Genomic DNA, 17200 nt, shown 5'->3' with positions numbered 1-17200 from the left:
GTTGTTCAAATAAACTAGCAACCCAAGGAGGGTTTGGTCAACTCCAAACTCATTTGGGTTATGTTCTAGCAGCCAGTGTCAGGGCATAACAATTTGCATTCTCTTAATGCATTCACATGTAAAATAGTACCTGGTCGTTAGCAATGTCTTTGTCGGAAAAAAATATAATAGGTGTCATGTCTCATCTTACATTTTGTGTTAATAATGATGATATTAATGATAAAGATAATAATGATAATAATAATAATAATAATAATAATAATAATAATAATAATAATAATAATAATAATAATAATAATAATAATAATAATAATTTTTATTGTCGTGAGAAGTAATCACTGTGAGGTTACAGCTCTTTTCTCTCTCTCTCTCTCTCTCTCTCTCTCTCTCTCTCTCTCTCTCTCTCTCTCTCTCTCTCTCTCTCTCTCTCTCTCTTTTTTCTAATCCAGTCTTAATGTTCAGTCAGTTGTTTTATCTCTTCTCGACGTTTTGTTGGTTTCTTTGTTTCTGTTGGCTTAGGACCCCTTGTATAGTGCCTTGAGCAAGTTTATGGATATTGTGCTATACAAAAGCTGATGTTTTTTTGCTTATTTTGATCCATCAGGATTTGACTACGATGAAAGCCAAAGCACAAGCTGAAGCTAGACCTGTTGTGGCTGAAGCTAAATTCTACATTGGGGGTATAGATTCGATGCAATTCAACAATTCTGATAATATAGATTCCAGCATTAGTCGAACCCGGATATTCGGGTCAAAGTGAGTATTTAGATAAATGTATTTTCATTATTGATGTTAATTAAAAACATATGGGTGTAAAACACCCGCCCATTATACTTATAATGATAAAACACCTGCCCGTTATACTTATAGTGATAATGTTCGAATCTACTGATATATTTTCAGACAAATTCTTCATTTTTTGTTCCTACTCTTTATTGGGATCCCAATTTATTGTAAAGTACTTCCTGCCAGATCTAACAGACCCAGCAGCCCAATCACAGTCAAAAGATATAGAACAATGCTACACATATTCAAACCTGTCAATTTGCTTGTGAGTTTAGTGCTCTACCAATTGAGTTTCCATGACTGCCAGTCATTCATAAGTCATAAACAAATTGTCCATCACTCGCTGTCATTTTCTTATGATGATTATTTTTTATCATTCTTATAACCATTGAAAAAATTAAGATGTCTTTAATTTTATGAAGGCAAAGCAGACAAAAACAAAAAAAAGAAAACACAAGAAAAAAAAAATCAACTTTCCTCACAGACACATTAATGGGCTGTATTTTTATATCTGTTTTTGTTCTGTCTGGCATTGCACCATATATACCCAGTACCTGCTCATATTGATTTATCTTTTTAGAAAAACATCATCTCAATTTCCCTCTATCTAGGTTATTTGGATTGTTGTCTGAACGATTGTGTCAACCATTATCAACTGCTGTCCCGTCAGAGATGGAGACTCCAATAGTAATATTAGGGAAATTATTTTCTTTCCATCTAAATGGCAAGTCATCTCTTCAACGTTTCATCGTTGGTCATGTGATTTACTTTTGGGCAATGCAGTGCAAGGTAATATATGTATGTCTCTTTGAAATTTTGCACTGTTCAGTTTTATAATCTGAATCGATATTTTTTCTTTGATATTTGTGTCATGTGAGTGTTGGATTATTTAGTTATTCATGTTATGATTTCATATTTTGGAATTTGTTTTTTTTTTTTTTTTTTTTTTTTCAATATTGATAAATAAAAATTGTTTTTCTTTTCTTTGATGAAAGCAGAACAATGTTGACATTTGCATATCTAATGTCTGTATCTTGAATTTTACCATCTCTAGATAATAGATAATTATCATTATTCGTGGCAATAGAAAATTAACTTTGTTTTTTTTTATTTATTTTTTTTCAATAAGTAATGTCATCACTTCCTCCTTGATGACATAGCTATATAGCAAAAAAGCCGTTTTTTTTTTCAAAATTGGAGGCAAGAGTAAGCATCTTGAGGATCACTCTAATATATAAATTTTATGTTAGAACTTGATAGCTAAGCTGCTGCAGGTCACATATCAGAATTTTCCGATTGTCCCTCATAACTTTTCACCATAATTATTATTTTGATTACTATTTATCCTTTTTAACAACAATAGGTACTACTACTACTACTACTACTACTACTACTACTACTACTACTACTACTACTACTACTACTACTACTACTACTACAACTACCACCACCACTACTACTTCCTCCTCCTTCTCCTGCTCCTCCTCTTCCTCCTCCTCCTCCTCCTCCTCCTCCTCCTCCTCCTCCTCCTTCTCCTCATCTTTATCATCATCATCATCATCATCATCATCATCATCAACAGCAATAAAAACAACATCATCTTAATTAACATTATCAATGTTATTTTCATCACCATAATTATTATTATATCTAGGAGACCTGTTCCAATTTAGAAAACACCAAAGAACAACTTTTAAGCTGTCTGGAGGAACCCATTCTGTACGATGAGATGGCTTTTGCTTTCACTCGCCTTCAGACTGATTGCAGAGATTTCTTGGCTTCTCTCAAAGTCCATGGTATTGATTTGAGCTCCACCTTCCCACCAGGGTATGTTGATAATAAAAAATATTTTCTGTTCTTTTATTGTTTGTAAAAAAAATATATTTCAGCTTTATAAACATATGTCAAGAAAAACAGTTAAACTAATAATGTTTTGAGGGATTCTATACACAGGACATTAATCGCTTTGTGTGCATGAACATAACTTAAGAAAATGATTGTAAGGTCCTTTTTGGGGCGAAATAGGGTAAAATATTCAGGCTTATCTTATAATTGACTACAAAAACTCTGGATTTGTGTCCATGGCTGATACACTTTACACATATTACTGACCTTAGGTAGGTAGCTTCCAATGGTCATTAAAGTGGAAGCGCAATATATGATAGATTAACACAAATATCTCAAAATTATGGACTTTTAGCACTCTTTGAGTCTTGTACTTGTAGTAATGCAATACACAAGTTGTGAAACGATCAGCTTTCTTCTTGGTCGTCTTTTCTAAGGGGTTAGTCTGTAAATGAGACCTGTTTTAATTGCTGTATTTATCAAAAGACAAGCTTTTGAGGATTTATTAAGAACCTCAAATGTCGATATGCTCATGTTCTGAAATCATTATATGATAAATTATTTACTTGATTGCTTATATCTCTGTGTTAATCTTGTGATCAGACAACTGCTGACTTTAGAATCATCCCTGCAACTGACAACTCAGGTGTACCCTCAAGTGCGGGTGAGACTGAAAACTCCTATTCAGAGCAAGTTTGATGAACGAAGTAGGCAGCTAGAAACCTTCACTAATCAGACTGAAAAAGAGCAGCAACAGCATCATCACAGGTATTGTGATCCAGCTTATGTAATGTTTGATCATTTAAAAAAATCTATAGACTGAAAGAAAAGTAGTCTCTGTTTCACAATCATTCGTGAACTTCAACCTTGTTGTAGTGTAAAGCTTTGTGGCTGTCTCATTGTTTGTCTATCTCAAATATATGATATTTTATCATCGTGATCACAAATATGTTATTAGACGAGTATGCATAGATCCCTTGCTCAACAAAAGATGAATATTTTGCATTATAAATACACATTCTTCTTCTTCTTCTTCTTCTTCTTCTTCTTCTTCTTCTTCTTCTTCTTCTTCTTCTTCTTCTTCTTCTTCTTCTTCTTCTTCTTCTTCTTCTTCTTCTTCTTCTTCTTCTTCTTTTATTATTATATTTATTTATTTATTTATTATTATTATTATTATCATTATTATTATTATTATTATTATTATTATTATCACTATTTTTATTATATTATTATCATTGATATAAATATCATTATCATCATTATCATCATCATCATTTACTGCTATTATTATTAAAATTGATTTTGCTACTAAATATTTCATAAGGCTGGACTTGTCTCTTTAGTTTTAGTGTCATTGATGCCATAAAAAGTCAGACGGTTCATTTTTGCCATTGAAATATATTTTAAATACAGAAAAGAACATTATCACACCTAGTAAATAAATATTGTCCTCCTTGGCAAAGCTTTTTTTTTTTGTCGATAGTATTTCTCAAAATTATCTTTATTTACAAATATTCCTCATTTTTAGTCTAAAAATGTGTCATTTCATTGCAGAGTTCGCTGTAGCTTAGCCATGGCGGTGGTGGCGCTAGGTGCGTTGCCAGATAAATTGAATCCTGTGGTGAGGCCTCTCATGGATGTCATCAAAAAGGAAGAAAACAAGATATTGCAGGTAAAATATATTATTGGTATTTTCTGACACTTTGGTCTGCACAGTTTCAACCATCAGCCGTCAAACTTCTTTTCTTTAGAGCCATGTAACCCAGTGATTCTCAGACTATGTAATGCGTAATAGCCCGTAGCATACTGCTCTCTGGAGAGAGCATTGGTCAATTACAAAGTACTTTCCACAAGCTCTAATTTACACTCAGCTATTCAGCCAATGCTGATCGGGCATAGGAGGAAGGGGTTGAAAGAATATGTTAGCCTGTTGTGGACTCTCACCAATATCATTCAATTAAGTTACTAAGTCTTTTCTAGGGGACACAAAAAGATACATAAAAGGATTTTTTTAAAAATCTATATTTATCTCAAAAGAACTTTTTAAAAAATTAAGGCCTTTTTCAGAGAAAGATGAGACTTAAGTAAGCTAGGTATCAGGTGTTCAACCACAGTGCAGCACTGAAAATTGAGAGACAGGGGGTAAATTTTGAACTCAAGGGATGGTTTAAATGCCAAAAGCTGGGGTGAATCTCCTTCCTTATACTAGTGCATTGCTCTTTTTTTCTCAGCCATCCTGCCCTTTGATAATGCAACTCTTTTCTCGGATAAAGACCTATGAGACTCTTAGACCTGATGCTTATCATGGTCATTGTAGTGGGATATGGACATTATTAATTTCTTTCATTCTTTTGGATAATATATTGGTTTTTAGTATAGTTATTTTCTGTCAGATCAAGGTTAGACCAGCCGATGTGAGTTATATACCCATGTATTATAAATTTAAGCTTAGTGTAGTGTGTTTAAAAGTTGTATTGATTCTTTACTTATGGACTTTCCATATGAAGGGGGGGGGGGGGGGGGGGGGGAATCCAGATGAAATGATTTTTGTAGAAAACCATATCTATCATTTCACACTCATTAAAGTATTTTACATCTAATTCATCATTTTTAATCGTTGATAAAGGGGAAAAGCTGAAAAGTTTGCATCTTTGTCTTTGTTAATAAAAAAATGAGCTTAAATTCGATTTGATCATTGTTTTTTTTTTTTCCAAATATAATTGGCATGTTTCAGTCTCAACCATTTCTTTATTGGAACAGGAAGAAGCAGCTTCCTGTTTAGCTCAGTTGATCCGGGTGTGTTGTTCAAGGACTCCCAGCCCTAATGCAAAGGTCATTAAGAATCTCTGCAACTTCCTGTGCAGTGACCCCACTGTGACCCCCAATGCAAGCAGCCCAGCACCTCAAACAGTAGGAACACAAGGTAGTAAATAGCGTTGATAACAATGTGCTACTTAAAATATTAAATATTATTTTATTAAACGTAAAAGTTGGATCTTCAATACAGTATAAAAATATTCAATTCCTTTAATATTGAAGAACTAATTGCAAATATCCCAGAGTCTTTTCTTAAAATAATCAAACAAAAAATAGAAAGGAAAAAAATAAAGAAGAAACCAAACGAAAAATAAGAATTGCAGATAAATACACTTCATTTGTTTTTTATTTTTTGTTTGTTTTTGTTTTTATTTTATTTATCAGGCTAACTCCAGGACCAAACTCTGTACATTATAGATATAAATTAAATAATTTTTGTTTTACATTGGTCAGCAAAATTTTTGAATTTTTGGAATTGTGACCAATGATAAGCTCATTGCACTACATATATCTGCGTAAGCATATTGAGCAACACACTTTACAACAATTTCCCCAGTGTCATTGATTATGCAGATAAAATCTTGGGTGTTTACTTCTTTGTCACTTAAAAAATTGATTTTTTTCTTTTTGAGCCAAATGTTTTATACTAGAATAATAAACCTTGCATTGATTAAAAGATTTTGTCTCACATTACATTGTGGAATATGAACTCGCATACTAGTTGTAAGGAAAATTTGGATTTTGATAAGAAGATTACAATCTTTCCCCTTTCCAAATTTTATGATAAATTAAGATTACTAGATTATTAAGATGATCTTTAAGAAGACCTCAGATGTATTGAAAATTGACACCATTGTTTGTTTGTTTTTTGTAAAGGACTCGGGGGTTTTGCCTTATTACCTACCCTTTGTCATATTATCCATTTGAGATTTATTTAATCTATTCCTCAGCTCCTGACCAGACAGTGGCGTGTTCTGTTCATGAGGGGATTTTGACCTTGGACAAGTTACAAATTGTAAGATTTTACAGCTTTTAATATGCTTGGTGCAAAAAATTAAATGCATTCACATGTACTTGAAGTTAAGGGCTAAATATAAATAAAATGCTTTTTTAGAATGAATGCACAAATATATTCCTTTTTTCCCCAATTGCCATCAGAATGTGGAATCCTTACTTTTTTTATAAATCAAATGGGGCAGGCAGTTCTTATAACTCTAAGTCTGAAAGCCCCTACAGTAGGCTGGGTTTATGTCGAACCTGGTACCTCCAAACAAATAAACAAAACCTATACTGCTGTGCCACGCAGCCCCATATTATTAGAAATTACTGTTATGCATTCTTGACTGACTCTGCCTCAATTTTACATCCTGGATAGCTCATGTATTTAAAAAAAAAAAAGAAATAGATTACCTTGATATGAAAATAACATTGTAATTAAAGAGTATTTTTGTGCAGTTTTGAAGGAATTTAGAAGAAATATTTATGGAGATTGGATATGGAAAAGCCTTTGCCTCAATGCTGTACTAAACCTTTCCTTTGTCTACAGGTGCCAGAGAAGAATGTCCGCCGAAAAGCTCGAAGATCATCCAACATTCCAAAAGGAGAGCTGAAAGGGGATACCATTCCAGTATCCAACCAATCCTTGATGGATGGTGATGTTACCAAAGAGCAAACAGAATTAATAGCTGTGAGATTTTCCAAATTAATCTAACCAGATCTATCATAAATGTCGAACAAAAAATATAGAAAGAAGAAAATAGTCATAGAAACGAAAAAAAAACAAACCCCAATACATAAATTGTTTTGCAAGATATGGCAGTGTGCACATTATCACAGAACATTAAATAATGCGTATAAGAGATAGGATTTTAATCATGCGGAGGGGGAGGGTAAAAGAAATCTTTAATCATTGCTAATCGTCTCTATATTTTGCATTAATTTATCCCTTGCAGTTACGGGGAAATCCTGATTTTACCATATCATTAGAGCCGTAAACTTATGAGGATTCCCATATACTTCTTTGGAGAAAAAAAATGAAGGCATTCAAGAAATGTTCATATCTGCAAGCATCCAGTTTTACTTTTAAAAGATGTCAAGGCATGATGATATCTTGATCACACTGATAATTATTCATACGGTCAAATCGTCATGATTCTAGTTGGGCCATAGCATAGCAAATGACTCAAAAGATAAACAAAAGATAGAAATAATCAGAAATAACATGGTTGTTGTTGCTGTAGAAGTACAATATGAAAGGATTGTTGAACTCTTGTTTTTGAAATGTTGTAAAAGTTGTCAATGTAAAATTCCAAATACGAGAGTTCAAGAATTATACATTATAATTATATCATTCCCTTCTGTTTCAAAGCATTGAAATGACTAGAAACTGTCGCAAGCACAATAAAACCATTTTAAAAATTTAAATCAAACATTCTGATGTATTTATATTTTTTTTCTTTATGGAGTTGATTCTTTGAAACAGTCTCACTTTTCTGATATACTCTTTTAGGTGCAGAAACAGATGAGTATTCAAAGACAAGGAGCAGAGACTGCTTTGACAATTATAACAAAGACTTTCTGGAAAGACCTACCTTCTATTCTTCCAATATTATGGGATGTTTGTGTGAATGGTCCAAGCACCTCCGATGCCAAATCAGAAGGTAACTTATCTTCCTTTTTAATAAAAAAGTAAAAATAGGATGGACATTATTAAGTTCACAGATATTCTTTGGTGAATATTGTTTGTTTTATGTTGAGATCAAACTACCTCTTTATGTCTGCTTCTTCTTCTATTTCACAAGAGTTGCAGACCACCTCTGGTGTATTATTGCAGCTATAAGGTTAAAACACATACTTCGTAATCCTATCCATTACTGGCAAAGTCAATTTTAACAACTGGTAGAGCATCCTACAGGCGGATAGTACTAATAGTAGAAAAAATATTGATGTGGTCAATTTTTGTGTGCGAGAATAAATGAACGTTTGAGACAGGCTATGTGTAAGAGTTTCATTGTCATAGACTGTATGAAGTAAATTTGACAACCCCTTTTATTAAATTAAAAAAAAAAATAGTACTTTATATCACATGGCAAATTGCTAAGTATATCCGATCATAATTCTTTAAATGTTTATTATTCACTTGATAGGGTCGTCATCAGAAGTGAGCATGGATGCTAGTCAGACACAAGAGCTTGTAAATACCTTGCAAACCATAGAGGTCCTTATTCCTGCATTACATCCAGAGTTACTTCCAACCGTAAGTTTGGAACTTTTTCCTGTATTTGAAAACTACTTTAATCCAGATGACGTTAACATGCTTTATATTGACCAATTGTAGATGAACATTAGTGTTTCAGGTTGTGTCTCTTCATCAAAATACAGACTGCGTGGATATAATAAAGAAGACATGATAGAGCCCACGGGTAGAAGTTCAACGAGGGCTCTCTCTCAAATGTATAACTCAAATTGGTTGAGCACTCAACCCACAACCTTAATTACTGGTTTTGGTCCCAAGATTAGAAAAAAATAATTCTGACCTCTGTATCTGCAATTGGAAAGCTGTGTCTAATAGAAAAAAAACAAACTTTGAAAAGGACATGCTTCTCATTCAAAAGGTAAGTTAACAAGCACTATTGCTGACAGAGATAGAGACTTGAATGAACCTTAGGTTCATGGACCTTATTTCTCTAAAAGACAATTTTTCTTTCTCCTTATCAAAATGATTTCATATTTTTTTCCCCTCTCTCTTAAAATAAAGTTAATGTTTCTATTATTTTCCTCTCTCTTAATGTATTTCATTGATAAACAATGATTGAATATAAACTACATTTGAGGAGGATATACAGTGACGTGTGTTAAATGCAAGTTATTTTGACAGCATTTGTACATCTATTTTCAGCTGTTAAAACATCTAAATCAGCTGAAGACACTCCTTTCAAACAAGTGGACAGCAGTGAGACACATGTCCGGGCGAGTGTTGTCATCCCTAAGTCAGAGCAATATGAATCTCGTCGTGACATTTGTGGTGAAAGAGGTACTGCCTCTTCTGGAGGCAATGTCTGATGAGAGAATGAGAGAAGGTGCTACTGAAGCTGTTTCAAGTATCCTTTTTACTGAGATGTGTATTATTTTGTTGGGCCTTCTGAATGATTGTTAAGGGTTTAGAAGTGAGGTTTTCAAATAGCTACCCTGTTGTGTTTTGTTTTTAGATAATGTGTACATCATTTTAATATGAACTAACACTCCTCTCTTCTTAATCAGGTTGCTTATACCCGATGTGTAATAGTGCCATCCTTTTGCAATACATTTCCTGATAATTAACCTTGCCATCCAAGCTTGTAACAATGGAGTTGTTTTTTTTAATCCTGTAGACGGACTTTTCTTTGCAGTATTTCAAAAAAAGAAAGTAACATCTGTAATATTTCATCGATGGCAAAATAAACTTAGAGATCTCTTATTCAAATTGTTCAAGCCCAAATGTAGATTAGATGTCTGTAAAAATTTCTATCCCTAAAGAACAATTGATATTTGGAATAATTTACCAGAACATATGGTTCATTCAAAATCTGTCAATAATTTTAAGAATGATCGTGATGACCACTTCAATAACCATCCAGCGCTATACGAAATTGTTGACACTCATGTGCAGTCCAGTTGGATTATACCAGTTTTCTTATTTTTATTTTTATTTCTACCTTCACATTGAGGCTCATGAGAGTCGGCATCCTAGTTCATCATGACTAAAATAAGCATTTCAAGTGTTGTTATTATTATTATTTTTTTTTTTCCTTGACTTTTGCTACTTGTAGTCATTGTTGATCGCCTTGGCATGGAATGTCTTCCTTATTTGGTTGTGTTGATTATTCCCATACTGGGCAGAATGTCTGATCAGAACATGGCAGTGAGAATGATGGCCACTCATTGCTTTGCAACTCTAATTCGACTTATGCCTTTGGAGGTAAGGGATGTTGTTGACTCTGTGGGTATTCTTTTAAATTTTTTAGTCACCCTATTTAATCATGAATTTACTAGAAAGTTTGAACAAAAATGAATGTAAGAGCTTCGAAAATGAATGAAATAGTTTAAAAGGGTCATTTCAATATCAACTTTTCCTTGATGACCAATAAAAACAATCTGACTGGTAATTAGATACATAAGAGCTTCAATTTAAAAAAAAAACAAAAAAACTTATGGTCCACAGCTTTAATCAACTTAGCTCATAATTCTTAATTATGAATTACTAATTAATCTGTCAAGACTAAAATTGAAGCACTTTCATTTCCGAACTAAAAAGGATGAAATCACAAGCTGAAATTGATTTTTGATTGAAGCTAGAGTGACAGTTTGAGACAAAAGTTTGTTTTGACTTTGAGTAAAGGAGAACAAGTCAGTGAACGACATATTCCATTTAATCCAGGCTGGTGTCCCTGATCCGAATAATATGGAGAATTGGCTTATTGAAAGAAAGAAGAAGGAAAGAAAGTTTCTGGATCAACTATTGGACATGAGTAAATTAGATGACTACGCAGTTACCGTGCCTATACAAGCAGAGTTACGCAAATATCAACAGGTACATAGGTTTACACAATTTTAATAGTTGTTGAAAAGTAACTTTTGTGTTCTGTGTAAGAATTAAATTCACCATGATCCTCTCTCCCTCTTCCACCTCTTCTTACTATATTATTTTTCTTCCTCCTCCTCCTTTCTTTTTCTTTTTCTTCTCCTTTCTCTTCTTCTTCTTTTTTTTCTTCTTTTTCCTACATTTTCTTTTTTTTTGTTGTTTTTAGATTGAGATACTGTAAAGTCTTGTATTCCCCTGATTATCCTTTTTTTTTCATGCAGTAACATGTCCTTGCTCAGCTAGAGCCAGACCCTTGCTGAACTATTTTTCTACATTTCTGTTTTTTCGTGAGAGGTGATATTTTCCTTCTCCTGAAACTACAGTCCATTCCAGTTAATCGCAACACCTTGGGATCAGCGAAAATGTTGTGATTAACTGAAGTTGCAATTAACTGAAGTTGAGTTTCCTGTCCACTTTTGCAACATTTCACACATATTATGCTAAACTCAAACCAGTTGTTGTAAATATTGTTCTTAGTCCACCACAGACTGAGCAATTTGATTGAAACAAAAACCATATGGCAGCAAGTCGACATCTTATTCAGATTGGATTAACTTTCACTCTTTTGTTCTCAACATTTGTAAGAGTCAAAGAGATTAGACGTGATAAGAGACAATAAGGTCTCACCAAACTCGTTGATCACAATGCACAGTTGTCAATCCCAAAACAAAGGATATCACTCAGTCTCTCTTTACATTGTCATTGTCTACCTGTTGTCAAGACTATGCCCAGCCCCCTCGCTTCCTATTTAATGGCAAGAGATGACATCATAAACCCATACTGCAAAGCCCCATCCACTTTTGTATCTAATAGAGTGGTGACATATGACTGTAGCATTAAATCCCGCTCACTCACAATTCTTCAACCTGTCACGATTTCATCCTTGATGAAATTTAATCATGAGATTTTGTTTGATTGATTTCTTGAATTTGCCACTTTTTGAGGTCGAAAATTTGTTGCGATAAAATGAATTTTGTTGCAATTAACCAGTGACATTTATATAGAATTAATTCCTTTTCCTGGGAAATGTTGCAAATAGCTGAACGTTGCGATTAACTGAGTTGCGATTATCCGGAGTGGACTGTATCTGTATTAGAAAGTGTGCTATAAAAACCATCTAACTCCAAGTTTCTCTGTTTTAATGGGGATACCTAAGTCTCACACTGGATAGAGGGTTATTATTTCCCTTTATGTTACATTTTTTTTGTTATCAAACGCTTGTTGCAGGCACTGAACCCATAATCTAAATGTCCTGGGTTTTTTAAATGTACAATCTTCTTTGTACCAGTAACTAAATTAAGATAAAAGTGTTGCAAGGACTGTTTAACTTCTCAATGTTGTATCTATTTTTATGACAGGATGGTGTAAACTGGTTGGGATTCCTAAATAAATACAAATTGCATGGAATTTTGTGTGACGACATGGGCCTTGGTAAAACTCTACAGTCAATCTGTATCTTGGCATCTGACCACCTTGAAAGGGAGAATCATTATAAGGTATCTTTTATGTAAAATTTGGATGCAGACACAGGTATAAGATAAGGAAAAATCTTAAAAGATATGAGTTTTACAATCCCAGACAAATCAGAGAAAAAAAATGGAGTGACCTTCACTCTTTAGATTGGACTTGTAGATGGAAAACATAGATTTTCTTGTTGATGAGGATATGGAGTTTCATATTTTTGTTCCAGTGTTGAAATATACCATGCGTGAGAGTTTTGACCTACTTTTGTATTGAGTGGGAAATTGTCTTGACATATTAACATTTAGGAGATTTTAAAGATGGTTAGAAGATTGACCATGCAGCGTGCAGGCTCCTAAGCTAAATTAAAATTGATGTGTTTAGTGCAAATGGAAACATTCTATTGTTATATTCCTTCGTCTTTTACTTTTTGTCTTGGAAATCACCAACATTTGTAAAGCCCTTGTTCTTCTTGCAGGCCATCCAGAAAAATGACTATTGCAGTAATCAATTTAACTTGTCATGAGAAATCAACCTGTGATTTTTGTTAAGCTTAGGTTGAGTAGATCTTTAATTTGATGTACATTTCAAAGATAGTAATGTATTGACTGACCAAATTCTAGTAAAAATTGTATTCATATTTATGCTCTGTAAAACAGATAAGCTGAGATTTCTTATGAATGGGATTTGTTGGTTTCAATTTAAGAGGTTATGAAGATTTTGGACTAATATAGGTGTTCTCCTTTTGAAAGCTGTCAGTTCAATCTTTTCCTCATTTTACTAGAGTTGTTCTGTTAATATATGGAATGGGCGTGATAAAAATAATTTATAATTACTATTATTATTTTTATCACTATTATCATTATTATTATTATTATTATTAATATTATTATTATTATTATTATTATTATTATTATTATTATTATTATTATTATTATTATTATTATTATTATTATTATTATTATTATTTTTATCACTGTTATTATAATAATTATTATTATTATTAGTATTGTTATTAATATTATTTTACTATAATAATTATACTGATAATAATAATAATAATGATAATAATATTAATAATAATAATAATAATAATAATAATAATAATAATAATAAATAATAATAATAATGATGATGATTTTTATTATTATTGATAATTATTATTATTGTTGTTGTTTACTTTAATTTGTTCACAGTCATATACTTTTTTTTTTAAAGATGGAGATACGTTTTTGTAGTGATTCAGAAAAGTGAGTGGAGCTGGCACTTATGTTGATAATAACAGAAAATGAAGTGAGTAGAAAAGTGCCAGACGAGAATAAACATTTTTTCGTGGCTATGGGGGCAATAAACCCATGACCTTACTGATACGACAACTCCACCTGGTCATGAGAGAGACACTTTGCAGTCGATGTATGTCTATTTTCTATTGTCTTCTGGCACTTTTCTACTCACTTTATTTTCTGTTTTTTTTTGTAATGATGTATTGGATAGATTATAGACTTGTCTTAGACGGATAAATAAATCTTCATATCATTATTGATGTCAAGTTGGTGTTTAATGACAGATGCCGAAGCGGGTGGTTGGATGGGAGCATCACCCTTGAATCATATACCTATGATGTTCGCATGGGTGTACGATCCGATAGTGATGTCGTTTCTTCTTCTCTTTACTAGCCTATCCTGCTTCTTTGGTTTGTGATTGTATTTTTGACAGGGGATTTTTTTTTTTTCTGTAAATCTTATGCCTGTTTGTTCTTGGTTATTTATAATTTAGATTATGATATCTTTAGGTTATGATTTTGATTTACATTTGTACTATTTTTGTTAGATTGCTTGTTTTTTTGTTTCAGCGGTCTCTCATATAACCTCAATTGTGTTGGAAGAGACCTGAAGCAACAAACAAACAAAAAAAAAAACAGATACCAAAAGAAAATAATTTTTGGGGGGCGAGCCATAGATTGTAAACAGCAGAAGCCCAATGATTTGTCGTTGAGGTTCACCATGTTTAATATTTATGAAGAGCTTGGAGTGTTGATTTTTTTTACAAAGGGATGAAAAATTTGACTAAATAATGTATGATTTTAAAGTCTTATCTTTTTCTGACCATGTGAAGTGAATTATTTATAACATACTTTATGCCTGTTTTCACTAATTCAATTAATTTTTTCCCTTCTTTATCTCAGTCTTCCAAAAATCCAGAGTTGAAGCCTCTTCCATCTATAGTCGTGTGTCCTCCAACCCTCGTGGGTCATTGGGTGTATGAGGTCAACAAGTTCATCGACCCAGACTATTTAAACCCACTCATGTATAGTGGTCCACCGATAGAACGTAACAGGTTGGTTCTCATTCCAATGGTTAAAACACAAATGAAAACCACCAACCAATTGAAGTAGGGCACCAGTTCTGGGGGGGGGGGGGGGGGTTGTTGGTTTTTTTTTTCACTGTTGATCTTTCACTAGCTGTAAATTGATTGCTGGGTCTCATTCAATTGTATTAGAGTTACAGCAATGTGGGAAGTCGCCCAACCACATGATGAAGATATTTCCTAATATTTGTTTCATACATAGGTCTTTTTTTTGTGTGGAAAATTTGTTTTTATAATTATCTTAAGCAAATTAGTTTAATTATTTTTATGCCTTAAACAGATCTGTAAATAATTATTATCACCATATTATATGTCATATAGTTTTAAGTTACATTTTTGATATGTTTAAATTATATCATCAAGTTTTATACACTGTCTTCTTCTCTCCATGCTTCATTTCTTATTATTATCAAAACAGTAATGTTCTCCACTCATTATATTCACCTAATATCGGAGCTTACTCAATTTTTTGATCATCTCTGTTTGTGTTGAGAATAGAGTTTTTAGCTTATAATGCTAGCTCGCCACTAAACTTTTGCAGTTTTTGTGTGTTAACCTCGTGACCTCAGAAGTTGCAAGGGGACTAAAAAGAAATACTACATTATAAACCACTTTTTTTGAGTGGTAGAAAGCGCTGATTGTAGACTGTCTTTCTCAAATCCCAGATGAATCAGGTCTCAAGTAAACTCTGCTAAACACTGCTAAAAGTTTTTATTCTCGATTGTCTTCTGGCAATTCTCGACTCACTTCATTTATTGATATTGATTGGAATTATACAATTATAATTGCTGAGTTACATGAGTTTATTTTTAAATAAATTGGATACTGCCTGTACTGATAATTTTTGATAAAGCTTATTTAAAAGAGGAGTCATAAAATTAATCTATGTTTTTGTTGTTGTTACAATGTGCTTTTCATATCTCTTCTCTATTTACTTTCTAGATTACAAAAACTGGTTAAAAATCACAACCTAATTATTGCGTCGTATGAAGTTGTAAGAAATGACCTGGATTTTTTTGGGTAAGTAATCATTGCAGCAATGTCTTTTTTATCACTTTACATCACTTTTACGTGTTATCAATGGTATCAGTTGTACCAGGAATAATAAATCAACTGGTGATGAGTCTTTTTCTCAATTCCAATTTAAATAGACATGGCTTGTGCTATTTCTTTGCATATATCTGAACCTTTTATTGTATCTAAGATTTTTGAAATTCAAAGGTCAACTTATTTTTTAGATGGTTATTGAAGTAATATTCTTGATTTATATATGAAATTTGACACTCTTTATCTCCCTAATGAGAAATTGTAATACTGAAAGCATACCATAAAAAGCAAGAGATACAATATTATTTTTAAAGAAGTAAGAAACTAAATATTAAGATATATTTATTGTCATTATTAGTTCTTGTCCAATACGCATTGGAACTGAACTTCGATTTTATTTTGTTTGTTTTTTTTTTTTTTCTTCTTGTTTATCAATGTATATTTGAATTTTTTAACACTCTGGCTTCAAAATGGAATAATGTTATAGCCCTTAAATAATAATAATAATAATAATAATAATAATAATAATAATGATACACATTTATATAGCGCTCATTCTCGTGTAAAACACAAGCTCTTGGCACTTTACAATATAAATATCAATTTTAAGTGAGAAAAAAAAAAATAATAATAATAATTCATAGCCAAATCAAGGATTCATGGAGTCAATAAAAACAAATACAGTAAAAATGTGTCTTGAGATTCTTTTTAAAGGCATGTAAAGACTTGCACTCCCTCAGACCACGTGGTAGTTCATTCCAAATCTTGGGGCCGAAACAAGCAAACAATCTATCACAAAATTTTGTTCTTGATCTTTTTTCCGAAATTTTCGTTTGGTCATTACATGATCTTAAAGTGTAATTTTCAAATTTACACATGACCACGTGATCTGTGAGATATGCCGGTGCTATACCATCAAACACTTATAAACAAGACACGCTGCTTTGTAATATGTGTGCTTTTCAATGGGCAACCAGTGGAGAGAGGCCAACAAAGGGGTTGCATGATCAAATTTTTTTTTGCCAAAAACTAATCTTGCTGCACTGTTTTGCAGTAGTTGTAATTTTTTAATAGAAGCCTGAGGCAAGTTGACAAGCAGGGAGTTACAATAATCTAGTTTCGAAAAAATGAGGGAAACAACCAATGTTTTATATGTTCCAATTGCAATATACTGACGGATCGAACTGATTTTCTTCAATTGAAAGTATAAAGATTTACAGAGAGCAGAAATGTGAGCTGACATTCTCATTTCTGAAT

At 32.5% G+C, this 17200-nt stretch overlaps 1 protein-coding gene across 1 annotated transcript in view; it reads left to right on the top strand.

The window, feature by feature from the left end:
* Nucleotides 1-17200, top strand: part of LOC144972864 (TATA-binding protein-associated factor 172-like) — a 48327-nt gene that overhangs the window by 16882 nt on the left and 14245 nt on the right. Inside the window, exons 15-30 of the mRNA XM_078914609.1 lie at nt 605-756; nt 1398-1575; nt 2441-2613; nt 3235-3399; nt 4186-4303; nt 5392-5554; nt 6399-6463; nt 6995-7135; nt 7958-8108; nt 8595-8704; nt 9347-9548; nt 10257-10405; nt 10865-11017; nt 12427-12564; nt 14715-14866; nt 15839-15916. Of these exons, the coding sequence (XP_078770735.1) occupies nt 605-756; nt 1398-1575; nt 2441-2613; nt 3235-3399; nt 4186-4303; nt 5392-5554; nt 6399-6463; nt 6995-7135; nt 7958-8108; nt 8595-8704; nt 9347-9548; nt 10257-10405; nt 10865-11017; nt 12427-12564; nt 14715-14866; nt 15839-15916 (2288 nt within the window). The remainder of the gene's footprint in view (nt 1-604; nt 757-1397; nt 1576-2440; nt 2614-3234; nt 3400-4185; nt 4304-5391; nt 5555-6398; nt 6464-6994; nt 7136-7957; nt 8109-8594; nt 8705-9346; nt 9549-10256; nt 10406-10864; nt 11018-12426; nt 12565-14714; nt 14867-15838; nt 15917-17200) is intronic.

Source organism: Berghia stephanieae, chromosome 5 (genome assembly GCF_034508935.2).
Source record: "Berghia stephanieae isolate SIO BIC M18660-M18661 chromosome 5, UCSD_Bste_1.3, whole genome shotgun sequence".
Classification (NCBI taxonomy): Eukaryota; Metazoa; Mollusca; class Gastropoda; order Nudibranchia; family Aeolidiidae; genus Berghia; species Berghia stephanieae.
This window is presented reverse-complemented; position numbering and strand designations above follow the sequence as displayed.